Source organism: Oryx dammah, unplaced genomic scaffold (genome assembly GCF_014754425.2).
Source record: "Oryx dammah isolate SB20612 unplaced genomic scaffold, SCBI_Odam_1.1 HiC_scaffold_25, whole genome shotgun sequence".
Classification (NCBI taxonomy): Eukaryota; Metazoa; Chordata; class Mammalia; order Artiodactyla; family Bovidae; genus Oryx; species Oryx dammah.
This window is the reverse complement of record NW_024070209.1, coordinates 11311709-11338211: the sequence shown is the minus strand read 5'-3', so window position 1 is coordinate 11338211 and position 26503 is coordinate 11311709. Positions and strand designations below refer to the sequence as shown.

At 46.4% G+C, this 26503-nt stretch overlaps 1 protein-coding gene across 2 annotated transcripts in view; it reads right to left on the bottom strand.

The window, feature by feature from the left end:
• Window positions 1-26503, bottom strand: part of SFXN5 (sideroflexin 5) — a 125312-nt gene that overhangs the window by 90850 nt on the left and 7959 nt on the right. For both annotated transcript variants that reach the window (XM_040223933.1, XM_040223932.1), the window contains exons 2-3: window positions 22852-22920; window positions 11169-11246 (exon numbers count right to left, since the gene is read on the bottom strand). In XM_040223933.1, the coding sequence (XP_040079867.1) occupies window positions 11169-11246; window positions 22852-22920 (147 nt within the window). The remainder of the gene's footprint in view (window positions 1-11168; window positions 11247-22851; window positions 22921-26503) is intronic.

Genomic DNA, 26503 nt, shown 5'->3' with positions numbered 1-26503 from the left:
GGACTCTCAAGAGTCTTCTCCAACACCACAGTTCAAACACATCAATTCTTCGGCGCTCAGCCTTCTTCACAGTCCAACTCTCACATCCATACATGACTACTGGAAAAACCATAGCCTGGACTAGACGGACCTTAGTCGGCAAAGTAATGTCTCTGCTTTTGAATATACTATCTAGGTTGGTCTTAACTTTTCTTCCAAGGAGTAAGCGTCTTTTAATTTCATGGCTGCAGTCACCATCTGCAGTGATCTCAGAGCCCCCCAAAATAAAGTCTGACACTGTTTCCACTGTTTCCCCATCTATTTCCCATGAAGTGATGGGACCAGATGCCATGATCTTAATTTTCTGAATGTTGAGCTTTAAGCCAACTTTTTCACTCTCCTCTTTCACTTTCATCAAGAAGCTTTTTAGTTCCTCTTCACGTTCTGCCATCAGGGTGGTGTCATCTGCATATCTGAGGTTACTGATATTTCTCCTGGCAATCTTGATTCCAGCCTGGGCTTCTTCCAGTCCAGCGTTTCTCATGATGTACTCTGCAAATAAGTTAAATAAGCAGGGTGACAATATACAGCCTTGACGTACTCCTTTTCCTATTTGGAACAAGTCTGTTGTTCCACGTCCAGTTCTAACTGTTGCTTCCTGACCTGCATACAAATTTCTCAAGAGGCAGGTCAGGTGGTCTGGTATTCCCATCTCTTTCAGAATTTTCCAGTTTATTGTGATCCACACAGTCAAAGGCTTTGGCATAGTCAATAAAGCAGAAATAGATGTTTTTCTGGAACTCTCTTGCTTTTTCCATGATCCAACAGATGTTGGCAATTTGATCTCTGGTTCCTCTGCCTTTTCTAAAACCAGCTTGAACATCAGGAAGTTCACAGTTCACATATTGCTAAAGCCTGGCTTGGAGAATTTTGAGCATTACTTTACTAGCATGTGAGATGAGTGCAATTGTGCAGTAGTTTGAGCATTCTTTGGCATTGCCTTTCTTTGGGATTGCAATGAAAACTGACCTTTTCCAGTCCTGTGGCCACTGCTGAGTTTTCCAAATTTGCTGGCATATTGAGTGCAGCACTTTCACAGCATCATCTTTCAGGATTTGAAATAGCTCAACTGGAATTCCATCACCTCCACTAGCTTTGTTCATAGTGATGCTTTCCAAGGCCCACTTGACTTCACATTCCAGGATGTCTGGCTCTAGATGAGTGATCACACCATCATGATTATCCGGGTCATGAAGATCTTTTTTGTACAGTTCTTCCCAAAAATAATTCTTAAAAATTTAAGAGTAACCATTAGAAAAATAGAAATAACATGCACAACTTTTCAGCTCTTTATAGTCCTCTATGGCATAGACTGTTAATGGTCCAACAAAACCTATGTCCTTTTCTGTCATAGTAATAGAAAGGTAGCAGGCAGGTGACTGACCTTCTGTACTACATTTCCCAGCCTCCTTTGCAGGGTAGGTGGTTGGCCTGCTGTACTACATTTCCCAGCCTCCTTTGCAACTAGGCTTATCCATGTGACTGAGTCCCTTAGTGGCATCGGAGGGGAGGTAAGATGTGCCTTTCCCTAGCTGCTGCTGCTGCTGCTCCTCCCAACCTATACTTTCTATCACCTGCCTGTGAGCCAGAACAACAATGTGGCTGCAGCCCAGCCTGGGCCATGCAGAGGAAAGAACCCAAGGAGATGGAGGAGAAACAGGATGGAAGGAGCCTGGGTTCCTGATAGACCCTGTGGAGCAGAGCCACCTGCCCACCTGGAACTTGAACTATGACGTGGGCAAGAGATAAACATATATCTTATTTGAACTGGTGTGTTCTGAGGTCATTTCATTACAGCAGTTAGTATAACCTTAACCAAAGTAACCCATTTGGGGTTTGGGGAAAGTGCTTCCCACAATGTCAAGGAAGCCTCTCCACAGGAGAGAGGAAGGAATGAACACTAAGTCATGTTGAGGTTCTTCTCATGGCATCTGGAAGTGCTCCTACCTCAGGAAACTTCCTGAGGTGAGAAGGGAGGGACAGCTCCATCTTAAACTAACTTCCTAGTCATGACCTGACCTCATCTGGGCTCATCCCATCTCCAGGCTGCACCAGCAACAGTCAAGGTCACAGATCTGGGGCCTGGCTCAGCCACTAACTTGCCTGATCTTCCTGTGCAAGTCACCTCACTCCTTAGAATTACATTGTTTTGGTTTTTAATTAATGAGACAGGAGATGGAAGCTAGTTTCTCCAAGGTCCCTTCCTGTCTGATGATGCCAATTCTGGCTTCCAGAGAGCCCAGGACAAGGACTCGGGCCTGATTTCGTGAGTCTGGGTTTTTTCCTGGGACATGCTGGACCCATGAGTTGAATGCTGGATACAGAAATGGCAGCAGATATCACCCACAAGCCAAGAACTGGTTGCTCATTTGAAGTTTAATGAGCCAACCCTGCAAACAAGTTACAAGCAAGGAAACCCTGGAATGCAAAGCACTTGATGGAGGCCAAGGAGACATGGTGGACAGTCCATCCACACTGAGAGTCTAGAACAGGGAGCCCCCTGCGTCTTCTTGTTGGCCCACCACAGCAGCTCCATTTTAAGCTACAATTCCTCAGTGTGACCTGGTCTCCTTTGGGCTCAGTCATCTCCCTCTGTGTTTCTGGCTGAACATTAAAATGCATAGCCCCAATCCCTTGGAATTTACTGGTGCAGCAACAACCAGTGTGGATGTGAGACTTTCGACCTTTCTTGATTTCTCAGCTTGGAGAATGAGGACACAGAGGACGTGGGGAAACAGCCTGGGAGAAAGGTTACAGGAACAATGCAGACGTTTGCTGATTTCAGAAATGGCCTAAGTCTCAGCTGAGTTGTCATTTGAACCTATCAGGAACCCAGTGCAGAGTCCAAGCGAGGGGCAGAGGGTGGGCCCCAAACAAACTTCAGGGAGAGAAGCTTCTCCTTCTCAGAGCAGAGACCTCCTATGCTCAAACCTCAGACGGAGGAGTCACTGTCCAGGCCTTGTCCCCTAGTCTGACTCCTTCCCCTTCCCCTCTCCTCTTTCCAAGCTGCTTCTCCAAACCTCTGAAGCAGCAACAACAGAGCCTATTTAAAACAACCTCTACAAGGTAATTAAACAGAGCCTGAAAGGGATCCTTCTATAAGACAGAGGATGCCTTCATGAAACAATAAGAAATCTTCTTAATTCATCATTTGGGCCAACCCTATTATTTCTCACCATTAACTTTGTTGTCATGGTTACTCCCAGGTAATATGTACAAATGCAAATCTACGTGGGGCAAAAGATGGGCCAATCTACAGATGAAAGGAGACAAATATCCCCCCTCACTCTGCTACACAACACATATGAGCAGTCACGACTTCCATGTACACACAGCTTCTCTCTATTAAGAGGCTGGAGCCTCTAGTCAAACCCTCTTTTGTGAATTGGAATTACAGATCTCCCACTTGCTAGCCATGTGACTTGGGGCAATTTACTTGGAGATGTGGGTTCAAGCCCTGGGTCAGGAAGATCCCCTGGAAAAGGAAATGGCAACCCACTCCAGGATTCTTGCCTGGGAAATCCCATGGAAGAGGAGCCTGGTGCGCTACAGTCCATGGGGTCGCAAAAGATTGGACACAACTTAGTAACTAAACAAGAACAGCTCAATTTTTTTGAGCCTCCATTTCCTCATTTGTAATATAGGAATATGAATACTTACTTTCAAGCTTATTGTGATAATTAAAAACAATTCATTTATCCAACAAATATTTATTGAGCACATATTATGTGCTGGGCATCGCTCTAGGCACTAAGAATATATCAGTAAAACAACAACAACACGAAATCTCTGGTCTTGTGGAGCTTACATGATTGTGGAGACAAACAATAAACAAAAAAATAATAAAAAGTAAATTTGCTCATATGCGAGAACGATGAGTGCTCCAAGAAACAAGAGAAAGTAGGACAGAGTAAGGATAGGGAGAGTGTGCTGGCAGCAAGGATGGATTTTTTAAAATTTATTGTAGTGAGGTCCTCACGAAAGGAGGGGATGAAGGATGGGGAACATTCAGGAACACGATGACATGACCAGGGTCACAGCTTCTGTCACAGGGGGAACAGAAAAGTAAAGGCTAGGTGGGAGCCGGGCTGGAAGAGGGGAGGGAGAGACACTGAGGCTGCATCCTCCACCCCCAGAAGCGCCTCTAGTCCTTGCTGGCCACGGCTCCCTAAAATTCCATCTCTTGTCCTGCCTCTGGTTCTAGTGGCTCCTTCTTTTGCTCCCCCAACTTTTCCTTCCCTGGACAGATTCTCAAGTAGGATGATGTTTAGTTAGGTGGTCAGGGTAGTTTTCATTGAGATGGCTTTGGAGAAAATACCTGAAGGAGGGAGTGAGCCATGCAGATACCTGGTAGGAGATTTTTCTGTCCAGCAGAACAGCCAGTGCAAAGGCCCTGAGGCAGAGTGGGCCTCCCCAGCCTATCTGAGGGCCAGCAAGGAGGCCTGTGTGACTGAAGTGGGCTGAATGAAGGCAAGAGCAGTAGGAAATAAGATCAGAGAGGAATCGGGGCTTTGCAGTTTGTGCTGAGGACTGTGGCTTTTACTTTGAGTTTTTACTATAGAGTGGTCCTTAACAGGAGGGCAATTTTCCACCCAGGGGCCATTAGGAAATGTCTGGTTGTCATGAATTGGGAAGTGGTGCCATTAGCACACAGTGGGTAGACCAGGGGTGTTGCTAAACGTCCTACAGTGCACAGGACAGCCCCCACAACAAAGAATTACCCAGCCCCAAATGCCAATCGTGCTGAGTCTGAGAAACCCTGAGGCAGAGGAACAAACCCTGGAGCAGTTTCACAGGCCACTCTGAGTGCTGTACTGGGAATGGGCAGAGGGAGCCAGGTAGAACAGGAAGACCACCCAGGAGGCCACTGCAAGACCCAGCCCAGAGGTGCTATACAGCACCCAGGACCACTTCCAGCATATCATACAAATGCTTCAGCTAATGCTGGTCACTTGCCTGTTCTGTGTTAATAATAAGGGTCAGCTTGTAGCTGCCCCAGAGGTGCTGGGTGCTGATCAGGATCCCAGAGGCCAGGGGTCAGGGCAAGTGGGGGGGTGTCAGTCAAGCTTCTGATAGACAATCCTGCTGATACCCAGAGAAGATTCAGGGTGCAAGAATTTTTAACTCTGTGGTATCTTCTCTGCTATTTTCAGCAAAACTCAAACACAGCTAACCCCATTTCTGCTCTGCCAGGGGAGGAGACCGGCAGGATCTCTCACATCTCAGCTGCCCTTTCTCCTTGGCAAGTTGCAGGCAGAACCCATCCTTCACGGGACCCCTGGGCAACCAATACACTGTGCTGGGTGCTGAGCAGGCGCTAAGGAAGGCGGGCTGGTTCCCAGCCTCTGGGGATGTGGAATGATGGACCAGAACCGCCATTCAGAAGCCGACAGTGGCTCCCTGCCCCCTCACTTCTGACCACCCCAGTCGCTCCCAAGCTGGTTTCCTTTCAGCACTTTTCCCTCCCCATATACCTGGTACAGAAGGATCAAACCACAGTTCCGCTGTCCTGCTGCCCCCTTACTCCAGGACAATACAACCAGCATCTCTTCTGGGGTTCCAGAAACTTTCACAATCTGGCCTGAAACGTCCCAACTTCCTCTCTCATCTTCTGTCCCTCTCTCATGCACTTTCTCTCCCTCTCTCTCCACTCTACTTCTCAGCCTTCGTCTGCGACTTACAGGGACGTCCTTCTCATGCCTTGGGTCTCTCTACATTCTACGTCCAACCGCTTGTGTCCTCCACGAAGACTTTCCTCAGCACCTGTGTTCTCAGGAGTCTCTCACCGCTGAACTCCTACTACCACAGCCTAACTCCTGCCTTCAGCCATCCCCTTACGTGAGCGCCTGCGTGGGAGCTGGCTGCATGAGGGCAGGAACCCCCCAGTGCCCACCTGCCACTGCACCTCCATGTACCAAGTGCCCCACAGATGCCCATGGCCTGGCCTGACAGGGTTAACCGCCCTGTGTGACTGGGGCTATGAGACCTGCACACATGCCAAGCCCCTCTGATGGCACTTCTACCCCACCCCCTCACTCTGCCTGTTAGCACACACATTCCACTCCAGAGTATTACCTTCCCTTCCAAATCTATCTTCAGACAGTGAGTGAAAAATGGGCTTTGGATCTTCCAGGTCCAGTGTCCCTGTCCCACCACACATTAGTTATGTAACCTGAGATAAGTTTGCAGTCTCTCTGAGCCTCAGTTTTCTTGCCTGTAAAATGGGATCAATATAGGCATCAACCAAACAAGGCTTCTGTGAAGATTAATTGAGAGAATACATATAAAGTGCAAATATTCAGCATGGCTCCTAGCCCTTGGTGAGCTCACAGTGAGTGGTGACTCATTACCATGGAGGTCTTCCATGTTGAACCCCACCCATCTCCATCCATACCAAACCATTCCAGCAAAGCTCTGGCACATACAAAGCAACCACTCAGCAACTTGGCTGCCTGGGCTTACGCTTTTGCTCTCGTCTGTGGCTTTGTTGTTTAACGATAGCTGCAGTCTTTATTAGGGTTCCTAGCACATCAAATATATACCTGTCAAGCCCAAAGAGTAAATTTTACTTATTTTTATTTTATCCTTAGGACTAACTGTTCATTGGTACAGCAACCTTTCAACAAGTTAACAGTCTCTGGAGGAGATATCAGCCACCCACTAACCAAGGCCATCAGGTGTGAATAAACTCTCAATCTGCTTGTAGCCCCCTGGTGGGATATTGTAACTGGAGGGCAGATTAGGTAACAAATTAGTGCATAAGATACCCAGTGGTGCCCAGACATTGCGTCAGGCCCATAGGCATCAGCACACAGCCACAGGCTTCTGATTCACATACCTGCAAAAGGACATCAGAGGAGGCACAGAGCCCAAGAGCACACAGGCCACCATCCAGGTTGAGGTCAAGAACCATCCTCAGCCTCTTCAGACAGCACTGGCATGACCCTTGAGCAGGGCCAGCCTGAACCAGGGATGGGGACTTTGTGAATTTCTGATCCCTGAAGCTCTCCAAATCCTGAGCTGGTGTGTCACTACCTACCCGCTCTTGCTGTGGCCGTGGAGGCTGGTGGGGGCCAGGGCTCTGTAGACAAGGTCCAGGAGGTACTGTGAGAGCTGCAGCAGAGCCCAATCCTGATGTCTGGGGAGCCGGGAGGGTGTGGGGAGGGGGGCTGAGCCGTGGACTCACACCTAGAGCACTGTGCTGCCAGCCTCCAGAGGGACACCGCAGGCATCACCAACTGGAGCCAGAACAGGGAGGAGCGGCTACCTGCAGGCACCCCGCCCTCCCCCAGCTAGTACAGGGTACTCCCACCCTCCCCCAGCTAGTGCAGGGTACCCCCCACCCTCCCCCAGCTAGTGCAAGGTACCCCCCACCCTCCCCCAGCTAGTGCAGGGTACTCCCACCCTCCCCCAGCTAATGCAGGCCCCCCCACCCTCCCCCAGCTAGTGCAGGCCCCCCCCCAACCCTCCTGGCCTCCCGGCTGCCTGGAGGCACATGACAGCTTTTGGGATAGAAAACAAAGCACGCCCAGAAAACAGGACAGGCAGCTTTAAGCTTTTGAAGGGAACAAAGAGAGGAAACATGGCCTCATTTCCCAATTCTTGAAAACTGGAAAGAATCCCAAGAGGAAAGGCCAGGCTGGAGGGGAGCTTGGGCTGGGAGCAGACACGGGGTCAGGAAGGGCCTGGAAGCTGGACTCCTCTGGTCCATGAGGAGCTGCCAGGGTGCGAGGACCCCCACTACCACCCTAGAGAGGGGCATGTCAGGTCACACCAGCGGGCTCCTCGGTGCCACAGCCAGAGGGCAGCACTTCGCTCAGGAATAAGGAGATCTAGCCCTGCCCTGTCTGCTGATGGCTGCTCCCAACCAACTCCGCAGGCAACACAGACTCCTGAAGATAGACCCTGTGTAGCCAGCACTGCAGCTGCGTCACTTCAGGGGTCCTGGACCAGGACATCTGGCCAAGGAGCTGCCTCTCTTGGCACCTCTGCCCCCTCTCCATGTGGCAGGCTGCTGACCAGCACATTGGCCTGTCCCTTCCTCTAGGGGCCATTCTCTCTGTGCTCAGGATGTTTTTCCTCCGCCCCTTCTCAGCACCCCGGCTTCACTAATCCTTGCTCATCCCTCAGTCTCAGGTGAGAAATCTCTTCCAGACTCCCTGCTTCTGGTCAGGTGACTCCTCCTTCTGCTCTCCCATGGCATCATGTATTTTCACTGTCGTGGCCCAGATTCTGGGGAGTCCCGGGGGCAGCACCCTCCTCCAGCCTCTCCCTGCTCTCCCCCAGGTCCTAGCACCAACACTGGCCTGGAGGTGCTCATAAATACATAGCAAAACAAACTGGATTGGGGAGGGCTGATGGCTTAGCCACCTGGCCCAGGGAACACCCAGCCAGGCACCAGCGGGTCGCGTGGACTTTGTGCCTAAAGGTGTGAGAAGGCAGGGCGGTGCCTCACAGTCACCAACAGAACAGAAGAGACAACAGCACAGGAGGGACAGCAACGTGTTCCTGGATGGAAAATGAGCAGAGTTTTAGGAACTGATCTAGCAGAGAGGAGGAAGCCGTCCCTCAATGCCCGCAGAAGCCACACTTGAGGAGCCAGACCATCACCCCCAGGATGCCAGTGAAGTTCAGGACTTGGAGCACCCAGGCACCCCAGGAACAAAGGGTTAATCATAGGGCTAAACAGAGGGACTTGGTTGAAAATCTGAATTCAAAGCAGTAGGACCCCTCAGCCTTCCCCACACAGCAAGGGGGCTCCCACTGCCCTCGCCTGTGTCCCCCAAACACCGGAGGGTTATCAACCTTCTGGAGAAACTGACTCCAAGTGACTCCAGACTTGGGAACACTAGCCCAGTGGAAAGAGGGAGCAGGTGAGGCTAAAAGCAGAGAAATCAATGAAAATCTGCCAAGTGAATATTGGGGCTTCAGCCTTGCCCTTCTACTTGGCTTCCAGAATGCAGAGGTGAGAAGATACTGTATTTGCAAACCAGGACAGGATCCTGTTGAAAGGAATAAAGAAAAGAAACAACCAAATAGCTCTCAGAAATTAAAATTTGTACTAGCTGAAGTTAAAAATTCGATAGACATGTTGAAAATAAACTCAAGGAAATTTCCTGTAAAACCAGACAGAAGGAAAAAGTGAAAGAATAGAAGAGAAAAAAAGGATAAGAAAATCTGATTATCAATCTAAGATGTTGAATATTTGACTAATAGGAATTTCAGAATGAGAAGAAATTATCAAAGAAATAGTATAAGAAAAATTGCCAGAACTGAGAGACAGAAGTCTTCAGATTGAAAGAGGTCACCAGAAACCCAAAATAATAAATTTGAAAAGACATGGCTTTGTGGAATTTCAGAAATAAACCATATACATAGAGAGGAGATCCTAAACATTCCCAAAGAGAGAAAACAGGTCACTTGCAAAGAATCAGGAATAAAACAGCATTGGATTTTTCAAAAGTTAGACTAGAAGCCAGAAGAGCAATGTCTTCAAAATTCTAAAGGAAAATGTTGTCAACCTAAAAATTGGAATTTTCTCCTCAGCCAAACTGTCAGTTAAAGCTGAGTACAGAATTACAATTACAAATTACATTTTTTTCAGATATAAAAGGACTCCAAATTTTCTTTCCATTTACCCTTTTTCAAGGAGCTACCAGACAAGGTCTTCCACTAAAATGAAGGTGTACACCAAGAGGAGCTGAGGGAGCTGGGCCCCAGAATTTAAAATTTCAGGGAAAAATACAGAAGTGAAAAGGTCTTCTCTTGTAGCTCAGCTGGTAAAGAATCTGCCTGCAATGCAGGAGACCTGGGTTCAATTCCTGGGTTGGGAGATCCCCTGGAGAAGGAAATGGCAACCCACTCCAATATTCTTGCCTGGTAAATCCCATGGCCAGAGGAGCCTGGCTGGCTACAGTCCATGGGGTCACAGAGTCAAATATGACTCAGCAACTAAACCACCACCACGTTAAAAATATAAAAAAGCTGCTAGAAGATACTGTAAGAATTAGAGATGGTACAAAGAAAACTCTGTCAATGAGAAAAATGAGGCAATTATTAAATCCAGATAAAACATAAAGTCAAAAAGGAGAGGAAACATAATCATATCCAGCAAAGTTGTAGTATTTTTCATATAATTGTCATAATGTGAATATTGAATATCCATAGACCCCAAAATATGATAATTATTTGGGGAGGGTGATGAGGGTAGGGGAGAGAAATGTGTTTATGGAGGTAAATAATACGAGAGATGTATCCTCAACTACCACAGAAAAGAACTAGTTGAGAAATAGCAGTATAGATATGCTTAGTTTGAAATATAGGTTTCTATCTGAAGAAAGCATTTGCTTCTGGGGAAGAGAAACGGGAACTGGGGGGGGATGGGGCAATACACTATTTTCCCTTACAAGTGTTTTCGTACTATTTGACTTTTTGAACTTTGTATATAAATTACTTTGGGAAAAAAAAAAACTGTGAGATTAATTTTTAATAGCTTTTAAAATAAAGCTTATGAACAAAAAGAAAACCTTCAGCACATTAACCATCTGTCTCTACAATCACTAGAGCTGCCCTATACTACATCTTCCTACCTTACCCCCAAACCAAACAAAACCATCAACTTTTCAATTAGCTCTAGTTCAAGTTTCTACATGATATTAACAAAACAGAAATTACAGTGTCTTAGCCTAGTTCCACACTGTTTCCTCCATCTCTCCAATCCTCAGTCTAAACTTCTGGATAGTGGTATGCTGGTGAATATTTTTGAGAAAAAAGTGCTGACTTATAGTATCTGTCAATTTCCATGGCGTAAATTCTCACATTGTGGCTGATTTCAAGTCATCACGGTGACGTCACTGAATGTGGAATTGGGAAAAGAGGCACGCGTCAGAGCCAGCAAACTATTGCCTTCGATTTCTCTAGTCTTAGCAGCCTCCACAGTTCCCACCAGACCAGCTTACAGGAGAGCCCTGAGTATCCCCTCCAAAATCCAGAAGTCCACAGGAGACGTAGCAGCAGTAAAAGTGGATTCTGAGGGGGAGAGAAGTGGTTCTGGCCGCAGGGGAAAGATAGTGAATTTGCCACCGTCCTTCCCGGCCACCATTCCCCCACCCCTCCTCCAGCAGAGTTACCTGCTCATTGGTAACCCCCGGGCGCAGGGTCCCATGCTTATAGTCTTCCAGCAGTTGCACAGCCTCTCTGAGACGTCTCTGCAGGCAAAGAAAAGGGACACTGAGGGGCACAGATCCAGGGCTCCAGCAACACTTTCCTCTGCAGGGGTGCATCAGTACTGACCCAGCACTGACAGTCTTCACAGTGTGCAAGACCTGCCCTTCAGTTTATGGGACACACGCAAAACGATAAAGACGACTATAGCCTAAACGTCCTTCCACAGGGAAATGGATAAATGTTTGCCATTCATCCAGTGTAATAATACCATGCATGTTATTCAGCAGTTTAAAAAGTAAAGTAGATCTCCATGGCCATATCTCCAAGGTATTTTTTAAGTGTGAAAGCAAATTGCAGAGCCCTATGATGCCATTCATTGTACCAAACAAACAACACACTCACACACACAAAGAAAACAGTTTCCTATGAGAATATTTATGTGAGTAAATGTATCAGAAAAGCTCTAAAAGGATACCTGCCAAACTAGTGACAGAGGTTACCTTGAAGTATGAGGAAAGAGTTCAGATTTGGCAAGTGGTGTTGGAAGAAATTTTAGTCTTAATTGTAATATTGAAAGTTTTTATAAAGAGAACATATTTATGTAATACTTATATAATTTCTTCTCAACATTTAAAAAACACTAGCAGAGATTTACATACTAAAATACATATGGCTACAGTAACTGATGGGGATGAAATAAAAGAGAATAGAATTGTATGATTTTTTAAATCTTAAAAACTAGTGACAGCAACACTGAGAGAAGGCAGTCTTTGTCCACCGAAAGACTTGTATAAGAATATTCATAGTGGTACTCTTCAAATAGGCCCAAATTGCAAACAACTCAAATGTCAGTTAACAGACTGGGTAAGTATATGCACACAGTGAAATATTACACAGCATTTAAAATGCAAACTACAAATATGTTACAATCGGATAAATTTTCTCAAGAATGGCACCCTAATATCTCTCACCCCATGCTCTTGTAGAACTTTCCCACATCCTCCATCCAGAGGTAGAGTCTATGTCCCTCCACTTGATCCTCGGCAGGCCTTTGTGACTGCCTTAACAATAGAGTGTTGCCAAGGTGAGGCTATGCGACCTCTGAAGCTAGGTCATGAAAATGCCTTGCATTTCCACCTGGCTCTCTTGGGATGGTTGCTTTCTTGAAATTTAGCCATCACATTGTAAGGAAGCCCAAGTAGCCTATGAAGAGACCCATGTGGATAAGGACTGAGGGCCTGGCCCACAGCTCCAGCTAACTGACTAGCTAATGGTCAGCAACAATTGGCCCACCATGGAAGTAAGCCATCTTGAAATGGACCTCTCCCCCCGTCAAGCAGCCTTAGCCGAGGCTGTGAGACAAACCATCCTCTCTAAGTCCTGTCAAACTGAAGGTCAGTGAGCAAAAGAATTGCCTGTTATTTCAAGCCATTAAATTTTGGGGTGATTTGTTACATGATAATAGAAGGCCAATTCACATAATGATGAGCAAAAGAAGGCAGATGCAAAAAGTATATATAAATTTCAAAAACAGTTCAAACGCACCTATGGTGGTAGACGTCATTATGGTATTACCTTTGTGAAGGTGGGTGGGGGTGTTGACTTGGAGAGGGCATGAGGGAACTCTCTGGAATAATGGAAATGCTCAATGTCTTGATCTGACTGGTAGTTTACACAGTATAAACGTGTGTCAAAATCCATTAGGCCATACACTTCGGATTTATGTATTTTGCTGTGTGTATAGTATATCCTTTTTTTAAAAAAATCAATAATAGACAACAGTGAGAGACGGCAGCCTATGTCTAGGTCAGATGAGGAAGGGTCATCAAGGATGCTTATGATGAGGGAAGAAACCCAGGGAAGCCACCCTGATCCGCTTTGACCAAGGGACAAAGTTGGCTAAGGATAGGAGTGCAGAGAGACCTCCACAGAAGCCCCTGGTCCAAAGGCAGGGTGCAGCTCCAGGGCGGGTTGCCCCATGGGGCATCTTCTGAGCAGACTGACAGTGGTCACATAGGATGGGAAAGGAACAGTCACCTTCCACACTAAAACAGAAGGACTAACCCCAGCCCAGAGAAGCCAATCGGGCTGTCAGGAGGCCAGGAGAACGTCTTACTTGGGAGCAGCCTGACTGCTGTAAAGTACTGCCTCTTCCCTTTCAAATATATGTCTATCAATTTCTGAATTCCAGAGTCCTTCCCCAGAATCTCTTTGCTTTCAAAGTAGAGACAACTTTGAGTTTGTATGTTTTCCCAAGTGTAATCCACTCTGTTTAGAAAAAATGTCAGAAAAATTGAAAGCACACACAAAAAAGTTGTAATCATCTGTAAACATACCACAGAGATAACCACTGCAAAAGTTATTATTTTCCTTCTAGACTTAATACATTTGCTTTTCATGTTGGTTGATTGCTCTAACTTGCTTAAGTTCAACAGAAAGTGAGCAGTTCAGTATTTGAGGTCGGAGTTTAGTTAGACCCTCGCTGTCTCTGCAACCACCCCCCAAATCCTCCTGGTGATACGACAAGCTCCCCGCTCCAAGCCTGCTTCCTGCCAGCCTCAGCCTTGGCCCCACAATAAGTGCTCTACTTTCCACCCTGAATGGCGAATGGCCCCACGTTCTCATTATGTTCCCACTCCAGGGATTCAGTTCCTCTAACAACCTGGCCAGATTCCATCTCATTCCACACAGTCATCAAAGGGAGGCCTCTTGCCACAGGATTAAGTGCCAAAGAGCCCTGATCTTGGCACTCATTGAGAAAGAACCAAATCCAAGCTTCCCGCGATAGGCCTGCTAATGCAGGACTGGGACAAGCCAGAATGTGCTTGTCTGCTTCTGGGCCTTGCGAAGCCTCAGCTTGGCCTCCTAGCTCAGAGACTGAGGGACAGGGCTCCCAGCGCCTCTGTGGGACAGGCAAGGCCTCAGGCCTTGTCTTGAGAGGTCCCTGAGGGCTGGCTGTTCTGGGAGCTGGATTTCTCACAGCAGAGAAGGGAGCCATTTTCAGGGAGCCTTGAGGGATAGGAGGAGGGTCTTGTTGCTTGAAGTCCTCCTCTCACCCTGATGCATTGACGCACTGGACAGAAAAGCCCTGAGCACTTGAAGGATGAGGAAATCAGGAGGTCAGTGGCAGGGTGAGATTTGCAGGACGTCTTTTCAGTCAGGAACAAACAGGCAGCTACGCCCTGAATGCTAAGATGGTGAGGGGCCCAGCCGGCCTGGAGACAAGGCTGCAGGCCCTTTTCTGGAGCCCGGGCTTGGGGAGGGACAGCCCAGGTTGCTGCTTCCCAGACTCCATCACCTGCCTGCCAGAAACCGTCGCAGCAAGACTCTCTTCTTGTATCTGATGGGGCATGGTCTCCAGAAAGTCTCTCTGAAGACAGACACCTGGGAGGTCTGCTCCAGGGCAGAGAATTTGAACAGAGGTCCCGCCCCAAGACCCCGAGGGGAAGAAGGAAGCCAAAGGGCAGTCCTGCAGTGTTAAGGTGGTGGCAGAGAGGGCAGGAGACCCTGACAGACAGGAATGGGGATTTTGGAACACAGGACGGAAAGGCACAAAATAGGAAGATGAGGAAAGTCATCAGAAGCAAAGCTAATCTCTTTGGAAGATGAGGAGAGTCATCAGAAGCAAAGCTAATCTCTTTGGAGGGAAGGGGTATACCTTAGTCAACCCCCAAACTAAATGCACACAGTATAATCCATGCTTGGCTAGGGAGCATGTCTAAATGATCTGAATATTTTATTTATTATAATGTTTAATATGTTAAAATATACGATGGGCGTGACAGCACCCAGCCAGGAGGTGAGGATTACCCAGAAACACTTCACCCCCACTTGTGATAAAGGCCACCCACTTTTCCTGCAGGACCTCGCCCCTGATCTTTCCTATACCACCCCACCACCCTGGGGGAAGAGGACATCCCACCTCCCCGGTTGTCTGTCCCTACCCATGTCCATCCTTCAAGGCTCCGGGCCATCTTCAGGAATCTTCCAGAAATGTTCCCTCTGCCGTCTGAACACTCAGAGAGCATTTGGTTTGCACCTCTTTGAGGTCCGTGATCACTTACCACCACTTGCCCATGTTACCTGTCAGAGACTGCAGGGTGCAGGGAGCGAGAGACTGGTTATAGTTTATGTTGGCCGAAACGCAGGGCACACCTACCCGAGTCCATCACCAACACAGGGCTACACATAATGAGCATTGATAAAAATGAGGCTGCTGGGAGGAGAGGTGAAGGGTATAATCAGGGTTAGGGACCAGGTTCCAAAGCAGCAGGCCAGAGGCCCTTGAGAGCAATGCTGGTTCTACGGAATTCTGGGATTCCAAGAGACCATGCCCTGTTCACACAGGATGTGGGTGACAGTACCCCTCTGAGTGTCTGCTGAACCATGTGGACATTCCTTTCTCTGAGACAGCTGGGGTCCAAGCAGGAAAGGCATTTCAATGCCCAGGGTCACAGAGTGGGTCACATCTAGGAATCTCAAGTCCCCACATTCCCAGCTCTGGGCCATTTCCATGAGACATGAGCGTGGAGGAGGCTCCTGTCCTCAGGATGGTCAGTAATTGAAAGAGGGGTGGTCTCCCAGAGAAACCATAGAAATGCTTGCGTCCTGAAAAGCCAGTGTCAACAGGGGCCAGGTACCCCACATAAGGAAGGGAAGGGCCTTCTTTCTTCTCATTCAAAGGCAAGCCCAGTTGCAGCTGCATGTTTAGCAAAAGTGGGCACAACTGAAACATGGACATTTCAGGCAATCAAAATTTGGGAGTCCCACTTAAAATAGGTGGTGGGGGGAACGGAGGAAGGGAAGGAGAGAAGGAGAGAGAGAGGAAGAGGGAGAAGCAAAGGAAGGAAAAGCAAGAGAAAGGAAAAAGAAGTGTGTCAATGGTCAGGGTGAAAGTGAATGTGGGGAGTGGGGTTGGTGTGCCTGAGGGAACGGAGCTGGTGGCAGGGCCGGGGGCACGGCCTGCCTCGATCGCTCAGTACCTGATTGCTCTCACCCGGCCGGTCTTGAATCAGCCAAGGGCAGGGCTGTGCATTCTTACCTTGCCTGCCACATCTTCAACCATTCCTTTCTGGCTCATAGACTGGGATTTGGGGGCCGAGGCTTTGTGCAGGCAGAGTCTCAAGCCCTTCTCTCATCCTCCCTTGGCCTTCCTAAGCCCTTCTTGTTCCTTCCCAGCAATCCTGGGACCCACAGGGTTATCTGCGCTGAGACTGTCTCCTAGCTCAACCACAAGCTACCTCTGGGAGGCCCAAGGGAAGGGGAAAGCAGGCACACGTGTTTCCCTGTGGCCGACCTCTGGCCACCTTCAGGACACTGAATGTGAGTCAGTTCTAGCAGCATGACAGGTGGTATAGCCCTTTAGAAAGTAAATCTGTCCAGCTATGCCTAAGAACTTTAAAAACAATCATGGTCTACATCCTGGATACCCTACTTTGGGGAATATTTTTCTAAAACAATAAATTTACCAGAAATGAAAAATAATTTGCCTAAGACTATTTTTGGCAGGAAAGAAAAAAGTAGGAAACAACCGATCTGTTAGACCTAAAAGCCTAACAGAGATGGATATTTATACTAAAAGACTTGACTTCCTAAAATTATAAAGACTTGGAAATATGTGAAAAAAGCAAATAAAAATCTATGTTCAATGTAATAAGCATGCCATGCCAAAAATGTATACAGATGGGCAAAAACCTGAAATGTATAAGGGTACTGAAATTTGGAAATTTTTAAATTTAAAATTAGACTACCTGATGCTATCTACATGCATTTAAATGGATATTCTTACTACTATTGACAGCATAAACTGATAGTCTTGGTACAGGTTGGTACAATTTGCAGGGCAATTTGGCAATATATATCAAAAGCCTTAAAATGCCTTTCATTCAGAAATTCCACTTCTAGGAATTTACCCCAAGGAAATAAAGAGAAATATGGGGAGATATATGTATAAGGATATTTATCGCCATATGATTTATAATGGCAAAAGACTTGAAACCACCCAAATGATCAATAGAGAAGATTATTAAATAATAATAAATAATTATTCTAAGATTATTAGAATAATCACTTGATGGATTACTATGTAGTTATTAAACACACTTTGAAATAACATTTAATGACAAGGAAAAATGCTCAAGATATGCTATATGGAAAATATATATATCATGTATACATATGTCACATATGATTTTAAACATATATTTACATATATACATATACAATACATACAGAGAGAGGTCTTCCTTGACTTATGATGGGGTTCATCCCATCATAAAAATTTCACTGTAAGTGAAAATATCACATCTTAAGTTGAAAATACATTTAACACACCTAACCTACGGAATATCATGGCTTAGCCTGGCCTTCCTACACGTGCTCAGAACACTAACATTAGCCTACAGTTGGGCAAAATCATCTAATGAGGTGCTATTTTATGATAAAATGTTGACTATCTCACGTAATTCCTTGAATACTATTTGAAAGTGAAAACCAGAATGGTTGTGTGGATGTAGGATGGTTCTAAGCGTATCGGTGGTTCCCACGTGTGATCACGTGGCTGACTGGGACCTGTGGCTGTCGTGGCCCAGCATCCCAAGAAAGTATTGTACTGTATATCACTAGCCAAGGATATAATCAAAATTCACAATTGGAACCATGATTTCTACTGAATGCATACTGCTTTCACACCATCATAAAGACCATAAATCGTAGACTGAAGTCAGGGACCGTCAATATAGAGAGAGAGTAAGATACAGATACATATATATATGTACACATTATACAAACCATCCTAATTTTGTTCAGATCTATACACTAGAATGATAATAGTGACTATTTCTTGCAGGAGAGATAATGAGCAGTTTTTATTTTCTTTTTTAGACTTTCATATGTTCCAGTATTTAGAGATTACTACCAGAATCACATCACATCAAGAGGCACATAATGTCAATTGTTTTCATTGGTCATCTAGAGTGTTCTCCAAGCTCACCACCATAAAAGTACCTTTTTCCCTTAGTAATTGCTAAGCAACATTTGGAGGTGATACTTACCTGAAAGACTAAGAATATCCTGTTTTACAACATTTTATTCCATGAAAATAGCGTCTATTAATGATCCTGGTTGAAATCAGTTATTTCACTGAGGACTGCTGCTGCTGCTGCTGCTAAGTCGCTTCAGTCGTGTCCGACTCTGTGCGACCCCACAGACGGCAGCCGACCAGGCTCCCCTGTCCCTGGGATTCTCCAGGCAAGAACACTGGAGTGGGTTGCCATTTCCTTCTCCAACGCATGAAAGTGAAAAGTGAAAGTGAAGTCACTCGGTCGTGTCTGACCCTCAGCGACCCCATGGATTGCAGCCTTCCAGGCTCCTGCATCCATGGGATTTTCCAGGCAAGAGTACTGGAGTGGGGTGCCATTGCCTTCTCCGTCACTGAGGACTACATAATGTTTATTTCCTTCAACCTTTATCAGCTGACATTCTTCTGAGAATAAGAGCTTCCCTCTTTCATATTTTTAGTTTTACTATGGACTCATGGGTTCTTTTTTATTATACAATGTATTATAATCCATTGTTTTTCTTCTTCGTAATGTTCAAATTGTCTCAAATGTGGCTCGTGGGACTCGGCCACTTCCTGTTCCTGTGTCGCCATCATTCTAGAAACATTTTCTTACTTTCTGTAGCAATGCTCTTTGCCTCAGGTGTGGATTTGGCCAACTCTCCAAGAAGCCCTGGGTGCTTTAGTCAGTAATGGCATTTAGGAATGAAGATCTGAGTGCTAAGTGTGTCCACTGTTACTGGGGTGTTGTTGTTTCTAGGTCCTTTCAGTGAACAGAGTCAGAAGACTGAGAAATATAAATGTAAGCATATGAATATATATGTGCATAAATCACGAGTTCACATTGATTCCTCCAATTCAAATACAATATAACATAGCTTTTGCCTTTTCCCCTACTTCATATTTGTATCTCCCTATTCCTGCGGTGAGAACCCTGGTTCCCAACATCAGCATAATGATTTATTCTGTCCTATGATACACCCAAAACAGTTTCAAATTACTTCACACATACTAGTAATGTGTTTGTACTATTTGCACTGCTTCAACTGGTTTTCCATGTCCTTCAGAATGATGATCTAACATTCATTCTCTTAAATAATTATTGAATTCAGAATAGCAAACCCCTTTCACATTCAGTTCATGATTTAAAGTAACTTAGATGTCAACTGGCACAGCCTTTTCCTTAGAGATCTAGATCTAATTCCATGACCCACATAAAAGGATGAAGCTAGGGCTTCTGCCAGATCCCAAGGGTTTCCTTCCTCAGGCTCGACTGTCCACATACAGCACGAGAGCAGACTCCCAGCCCCTCGAGAGCCCTTTAAAGAGTGAACTCTTGCAGAGACTTCAGGAACCAGGCAGATTTTATGACAATATAATAGGAAGGGACAGCAACTTTCACAGCATGCATGACCAACCTCTAAAGAGCCTCCAGACACTGGCCTTTCTGTTCATTATGGTTACTTGCTCTCCTTCTCACTGCTTTCCCCTGATGTTCCTTCTCTCTCCTCTCTCTTAGGAGGATCAGAAAAGCACAATTCTTCCTCTTCTGTCAAGTAGGCAACTCCTTCCTCTCTGAAGCCTTGATCAAGACATTCTTAGAAAAAAGACAGCCTTCTTCCTAAGAGAAATTGTGGTGAATAAAATTTGCTCCACCTCATTACACACACAAGGGCTGGAATCTTTTTAAAGCTTCGCTGGTTATAAATTACAAACAATAGCTGCAAAACTCTCTCAAGATGAGTCTATCCGTTGACTCAGCTACTGCCCCTCAGAACTGGGTCACCAGAAGGCTCCAGCTGCACAGCATCTTTCCACCTCAGGAAACTCCGGCTTCCAGAGCCACCTCTCTTGTCCTCCACTCTCCTCTCACACAGGTGAGCTGGCCTGTTCAGATCTCCTCTGCCTGGGCAGCCATCACCCCACGCTCCCTCCCAGAACGCAGCCTAGGAGTGTCCCAGGACACTCTGGGAGACAGACAGTGCTTTGAGGGCATAAGCCATGGTCTTGGGCTGAGCCTACCAGCAGGGGAAACCTGGCCCTCCTGATAGCACCACAGTTGTCGGGGAGGGTCTCAGGTAAGAGATTCTTTCCTCTTCCTGCTCCTAATTTCCATCGCTTCCAGGCAGATGGCCTTGCCAAGCTACCTGCTTGGATTGGAACCAAGGAGGGATGGAAGGCCCCACTTATGGCCCTTTTGGATTTTTTAGGGCCTAGAAGATCTTCTATGGGCAGAAAATTTCCAAAAGGCAAGTAGTACTGGAAACAGTCCCCAACTGGGATGCAGTAGGAAAATGTGGAGATCTTTCCAGGAAGCCTATTGGCACCCTTGATGAGGAGAAGAAACAGAAATTTGAAAAATATTTTTAACTGATTGTTGCATTGGTTATTTTCTGGTCATTAAATAGTTAAGAGTCTTTGACATTTCAATTAATGGTAAAAAAAAAAAGTATAAGACTTTTAAATTTACTCATAGGGAAATAGGCAAAAGGTGGCTTAGTAATGTACAAAGATGCTGAGGTCTTTCAAAATGCAAGAGTAGAAGTAAAAATGTGGTACAGGAAGACAGCAGTGACATGAAATGGCCTGGGGACACAAGCGGCATGCTGCCCAGCTGCCCCCAGAGCCCCTGCCTGCTCACGGTAACTGGGGGGAGCACTGATAAACGTCCAGACCGCCCAGCACTCCCTCCACCATCCCTCAACGTTCACCATTAGCACCTCCATCTTTTGAAATAAGCATTCATCTCTGCTGCCTCCTCCATCAAGCAGGAGGCATTTATGTTGGGATTTTTGTCACAATTCTGTCTAGTTGGGCACCATTCCAGAGCTTTCAAGAAAGACACACAACCTAGGCTGGGTAAGTAGTTCCTCTAGTTTGGTGCCCTCCAAATTTTTATGTAGTCCCATTGATTACTCCTTAGGAGAGTCCTGGCAGGGCCCGGAAGTACCATAGCCTTGCCCTTCAGAGGCACTACACCCAGAAATAAGGTCAGCCAGTTAAATACTAGAGTCCTTCACCCTTCCTGAGCTGCAACAGGAAATCACATATCAGGGTAATCCCCACACTTCCCATAACTGGACTGCTCTCCCAGGCACAGTGGGGATGGAGAGATGGAGATGGTTCCAGGGCCAGGTGCCCAGCAGGCCTTGTGCTTCTTTTCTTCCCAGAGCTGAAGCAAGCCAATGCTCAGCACAAACGTGAGCAGAGAAGGGCTGCCTACTCAGGGGGCTGACTCAGAGGCTCAGTGACTTCTGTCAGGGTATGTGGGGACCTGGGGTGGGGAGTTCAGGCCTTCTTCCAGCTTGGGAGAGCTCCCTAAACTTGAGTCACCTGAACAGGAATGTAAAGTGGCCAAAAAATAAGTGTTCTGGAGACGAGCTTACGGGGGTTCATACCCTGGCTCCGTCACCGGCCAGCACCACGTGCCTGAGACTTAGCTTCTGTCTGTTTCCTCATCTGGAAAATGGAACTTAAAATAGAATCTACCTCAAAGGGTTGTTTTGAGTTGATCCGACAAGCTAATACATGCAAAACGTTGATGACACTGGTTTGCTCACAGAAAGTGCTTAACAAATATTGCCTACATTATCTGTGCATGCATTCCTATAAACGTTTGTAAATACAGTACACAGGATAGAAAGACACACTTCTTGGAAAGGCTCAAAGAAATCTGACAGTAAATGTGACAATATCAAGGATTAGTGAGGATGTGGAGCGGCTGGAACATTGTGGATGAGAATGTGAAATGGATAGTAATCCTTAAACAACAGTTAGGCGGTTCCCTGTGAAGTTAAACATATACTTACCATACGAGCCGGCAACCCCAGTCCTAGTTATTCACTCAAGAGAAATGAAAGCATACGTCCACACAAAGAATGCTCAGAGCAATTTTATTCGTAATAATCAGACAATGGAAACAGCCCATGTGACAGAAGAAACAAGTTCTGGAACATCCTTTCAATGGAATGCTGCTCAGCGGTAAGAAGGGATGACGTCCTGACACTTGCCAGAACACAGATGAACCTCAAAAGCACCATGTCAAGGGGAAGAAGCCAGACACACAAGGCTGCACACTGTAGGACTTCACTCATACGACATTACAGAAAGAGCAAAGCAACAAGAACAGGAACCAGACGAATGGTTGCCAGGGGCTCAGCAGGGGTTTGGGGAGATGGATTATAAATGGTCAGAGGAGTACGGTAGGATGACAGAAATGTTCTCCATCTTCATGATGGATACTTCATTGTGGACACTTGATATGTCTGTCAAAACTCTTAGGATTGTTCACATATAAAATATAATGTGTACCTGAGTCGCAATCTTACCTATCAGAGGAGGAGAGCAAGTAGGGAGAGGGCACGAAGGATCCTTTTTGTTCTGTACCATTTGAATGTTTGTAATGAGCACATAATCCATGTACTTGGTAATCATTTTATTGAAGTTTGAAATAATAATAATTACATATCTACCTTGAAGGGATGTTGTGAGATCCAGATGAAATGAGATAATGATGACCTGCGGATCTTCCAAAGTCACAAGGTATAAAGGCCAAGGGGCCTCCATTGAGAGTGACAGCCATGACTCACCTCAGTGACAAAGAGCGTGCGAGGGTCAATGATGTCCAAGAAGTGCCTGAAGCGACCAAAGAAGGATGTCTGGAGGAGGGGCGGGAGAGGAGAGTGGGTCAGTTGCTGTACCCCTTTCTCTAGACAACAGGGAACCCACCCACAGCTCACCCTTACGGTCAGGGTCCCACAGTCACCAGGACTCGCATTGGTGATGAGCGCCAACGAGGCCGCTCGCTTCTCGGTGACCTGACGGCAGTTCTCCCAGGTCTAGGGCTTTCTAAAGTCAACTCAGAACGACCATTAAGACATGTCTGACCCCACGTCTCTTCCATGAGCCTCCCATCTTCCTCCCTCTTCTCCCAGTGCCCGGAGATCCGAGAACCACAAAGCATGAAGGCTAGAGGGGCGGTCTGGTCCCCAGCCCTCTCCCAGTCTGCCCTGCCCACCACGGCCTTTCTGCTTTATTTAGGACTCTCGGAGAGAGAGTCTCTTCCCAAAGTACAGTACAGGCTCTGCCGCCAGGGAAAGCTCCCCACAGCAGAGCTCAAGCGCAGATGCCCAGCTTGCAACCCTCGGGCCTTCCTTCACCCACGCTCCAGGACAGAAGGCCAGCTCCCCATCCTTATCCCTGAGCAGGGGCCTTGGAAAAGGAAGGCATTGTGCTAAACAGGCTACAGGCATCAGAGCACAGTGAAAGGAAACCAAGCAACACCGCTGCTGGGCCTTCTGCCCTCAGGACAGAGCCAGTTTGGCAAAGCCAAGCCCCAGGGGAGGAGAGAGGGGACCGAGCCAGGGGACAAAGGGGAACGCTGCTCATGCTGGGGGTTCATGCCTCACTATCCTCGGGCTCCCTCCCACATCCTCCCCGGAGCCCCACAGCTCTGCAAGCCCAGCCTCCACTGCGCGGAGGAAACAGAACACTCCCACTCTTTTCCCGTCTCACTAGGACATCAGACCCTGCAGCCAATTTCTGCTCCTTCCCCTCCTCAAAAAAGACCAAAAATAAACCTGGGTCACCACGAGGTCTCCTGACACACCGTGGCACCCTCTGCCTGGGGCAGCCTCTCCACCCGACTCCCAGCCCCAGCCGTTCACAGATCTATCAAGCTTCCACACCACTGCTAACTAAAACGGCTGCTTCTCTAACTTCCTATACATCAAAGGCCTAAACCATCCCCCAGCTTACACAGAATGCTCAGTCAGAGATGTTCAGAAGTGTGGGCAGAGGCGTGTGTGGAGAACACTCACTGCTGCATTATCTATAAAGGTGGATTGTGGAAATGACGATCCATTCACAGGATGGAACACGGCGCAGCAATCATGTTTGGGATTATGTTTATGCCATGCAAAAAGCTTGCGATTTGTGAACTGCATCTAAAACGCATGATTCCAACTTAATAGGAGATAAACAGAGTGAGATGGATACTAACTGGGTAGCAAGGAGACAGGATGACACCTATTAAAACAAACCACGGGTCCTTAGAGCAGCGGACCCCAACCTTTTTGGAACCAGGGACCTGGTTTCTCGTGGAAGAAACTTTTCCACAGACTGCGGGTGGGGTGGGGGGAAGGGTTTGGATGATTCAAGGTCCTTACCTTTATTGTGCACTTTATTTCTATCGTTATGACCTCGGTTCCCCCTCAGAGCGTCAGGCATTAGATCCGAGAGGTTGGGGAGCCCTGACTTAGAGAAGTGGCTGATTCCAGGGCTGGGGTAGGAAACGAACATGAGGCGACTGGCACATTTTGCTGTGCTAGAAAGGAACGAAGTGCCCTCCCCAAAATGACGGGGGCATGTCAGAAGGACCAGTAAGACGCAAATGGACTCTGGGTGTCCCTGAGAAGTTCCCAATTGGGTTCACAGGGTATTCTGAAGGGACTGAGTCTAACCATGTGGAAACATCAGACAAACCCAAACTGAGGAGCATTCTGTTAAATAAATGGCCTTGTTCACCAAATATGCCAATGCTGTAAAGACAAAGAAAGACTAAAAAACTGCCCCCCATTAAAGGAAACTGAAGAGAGAAGGCAACTGAACATAACGTGTAATTCTTGAATGAATCCTGGACTAGAGAGAGAAGTGCGTTCAAGGACATTGCTGAGACAAAGGATAAAATTGGAGTAGGACCACACATTACTAAAAGGATTGTATCCATGCTAAATCTCCTGAATAACCACACTCTGGTTATTGCTACAGACTGAATATTAGTGTCCTCTCAAAATTCATGTGTTAAATCCTGAACTCCTAGGTGATGATATTTGGAGGTGAGGCCTTTGAGAGCTGAGGACATATATGAGGGCAGAGCCCTCATGAATGGCATGAACAGTCTTATAGAGACGCCAGAGAAACCCCTCGCCCTGTTCCACCCTGTAAGAACACAGTGAGCTCTCTATGACTAGGAATCAGACCCTCCCCAGACACTGTATCTGCCAGTGCCTTAGTCCTGGACTCCAGACTTCAGTACTGGGAAAATTAATTTCTGTTGTTTATAAAGCCCCCCATCTATGCTATTTTTATTATAACAGCCCAAACAGACTAAGACAGAGATATAAGAGAATGTCCTTGTTGTTAAGGTTACAATGAAGTATTAAGGGATAGCTGAATATAATCTACTCTCAGAAGGTTGACAGAAAAATGATGTGTGGATATACAGGGCAGCAATAAAACCTTAAAATGAGGGTACTATTATTCTATTTACAGATTGAAGATGTTCTTAGTATCATGTGCTTTTGCTATCCTTCCTGGCTTTATGACCACCTGTAGACAAAGAGCATAATAAAGGAAATGTCACAAAATGTTGAAAGCTGGTGGATCTAAGCAAAGGGTATATGGAATTGAATTCTTCTTGCAACTTTTCTGTAAGACTGAAACTGTTTCAAAATTAAAAGTTCAAAATTACATTATTTAAAAAGCTACATGAAAATATATTAAAATGTTAAGAGAGACAGCCTCCGGGTAATAAGAATATGGTATATTTTTATTTCCATATCTTTTACATTGCTTTTTAAATGAAAAAAATCAGTATTATATTATGTATAATAATATAAAGAAGTAATATTCTATTTTTAAAATATGTATTTAAATTAAAACACAGACTGATATGTTACTCGATTATAAACTGCTGAAGGATGTGGGCTATTGGATGTTCTTTCTGTATGTGCCTTGGTTCCTAGTCGCGTGTCACACACCTACCTAGAAGTTCCATAAATACATCAGCCACAACATGAATGACTGGGCTGCTGAGCAGCCAATGCCCTGGAGGCTTCCTGGAGTGATGCAGCCTGGGCTGGACCTTGAAGGGAGGGTAGGATGTGAAAGGGACAAGAGTATTAGCAGTTAGCAGCCCAAGGAGGGAAGAGGATCAGCAGAGGGGAGGGCCCGGAGGAGAACGGCCTAAGGGAAGCGCTTCTTGCAGATGATCCAGGAAAACATCCAGCCTCTGACTTGCCCTGTGGTCCGTCACTGTTTCCATTCTGTCCCGGGCTGCTGACCCTGCTGTATCACTCTCCACCACTGCCACTGGGAGAGAGTCCTAAGTAAAGCCTTTTGCTCCATAGATGCCTACCAACCCCTACTGGACTAGCTGAGGGAAGACCACAGTGAACAAGACCACAGGGAGCTGAGACCATCAAGAGAGACAAACAAGTAAAGAGATAACTATAAAATTAA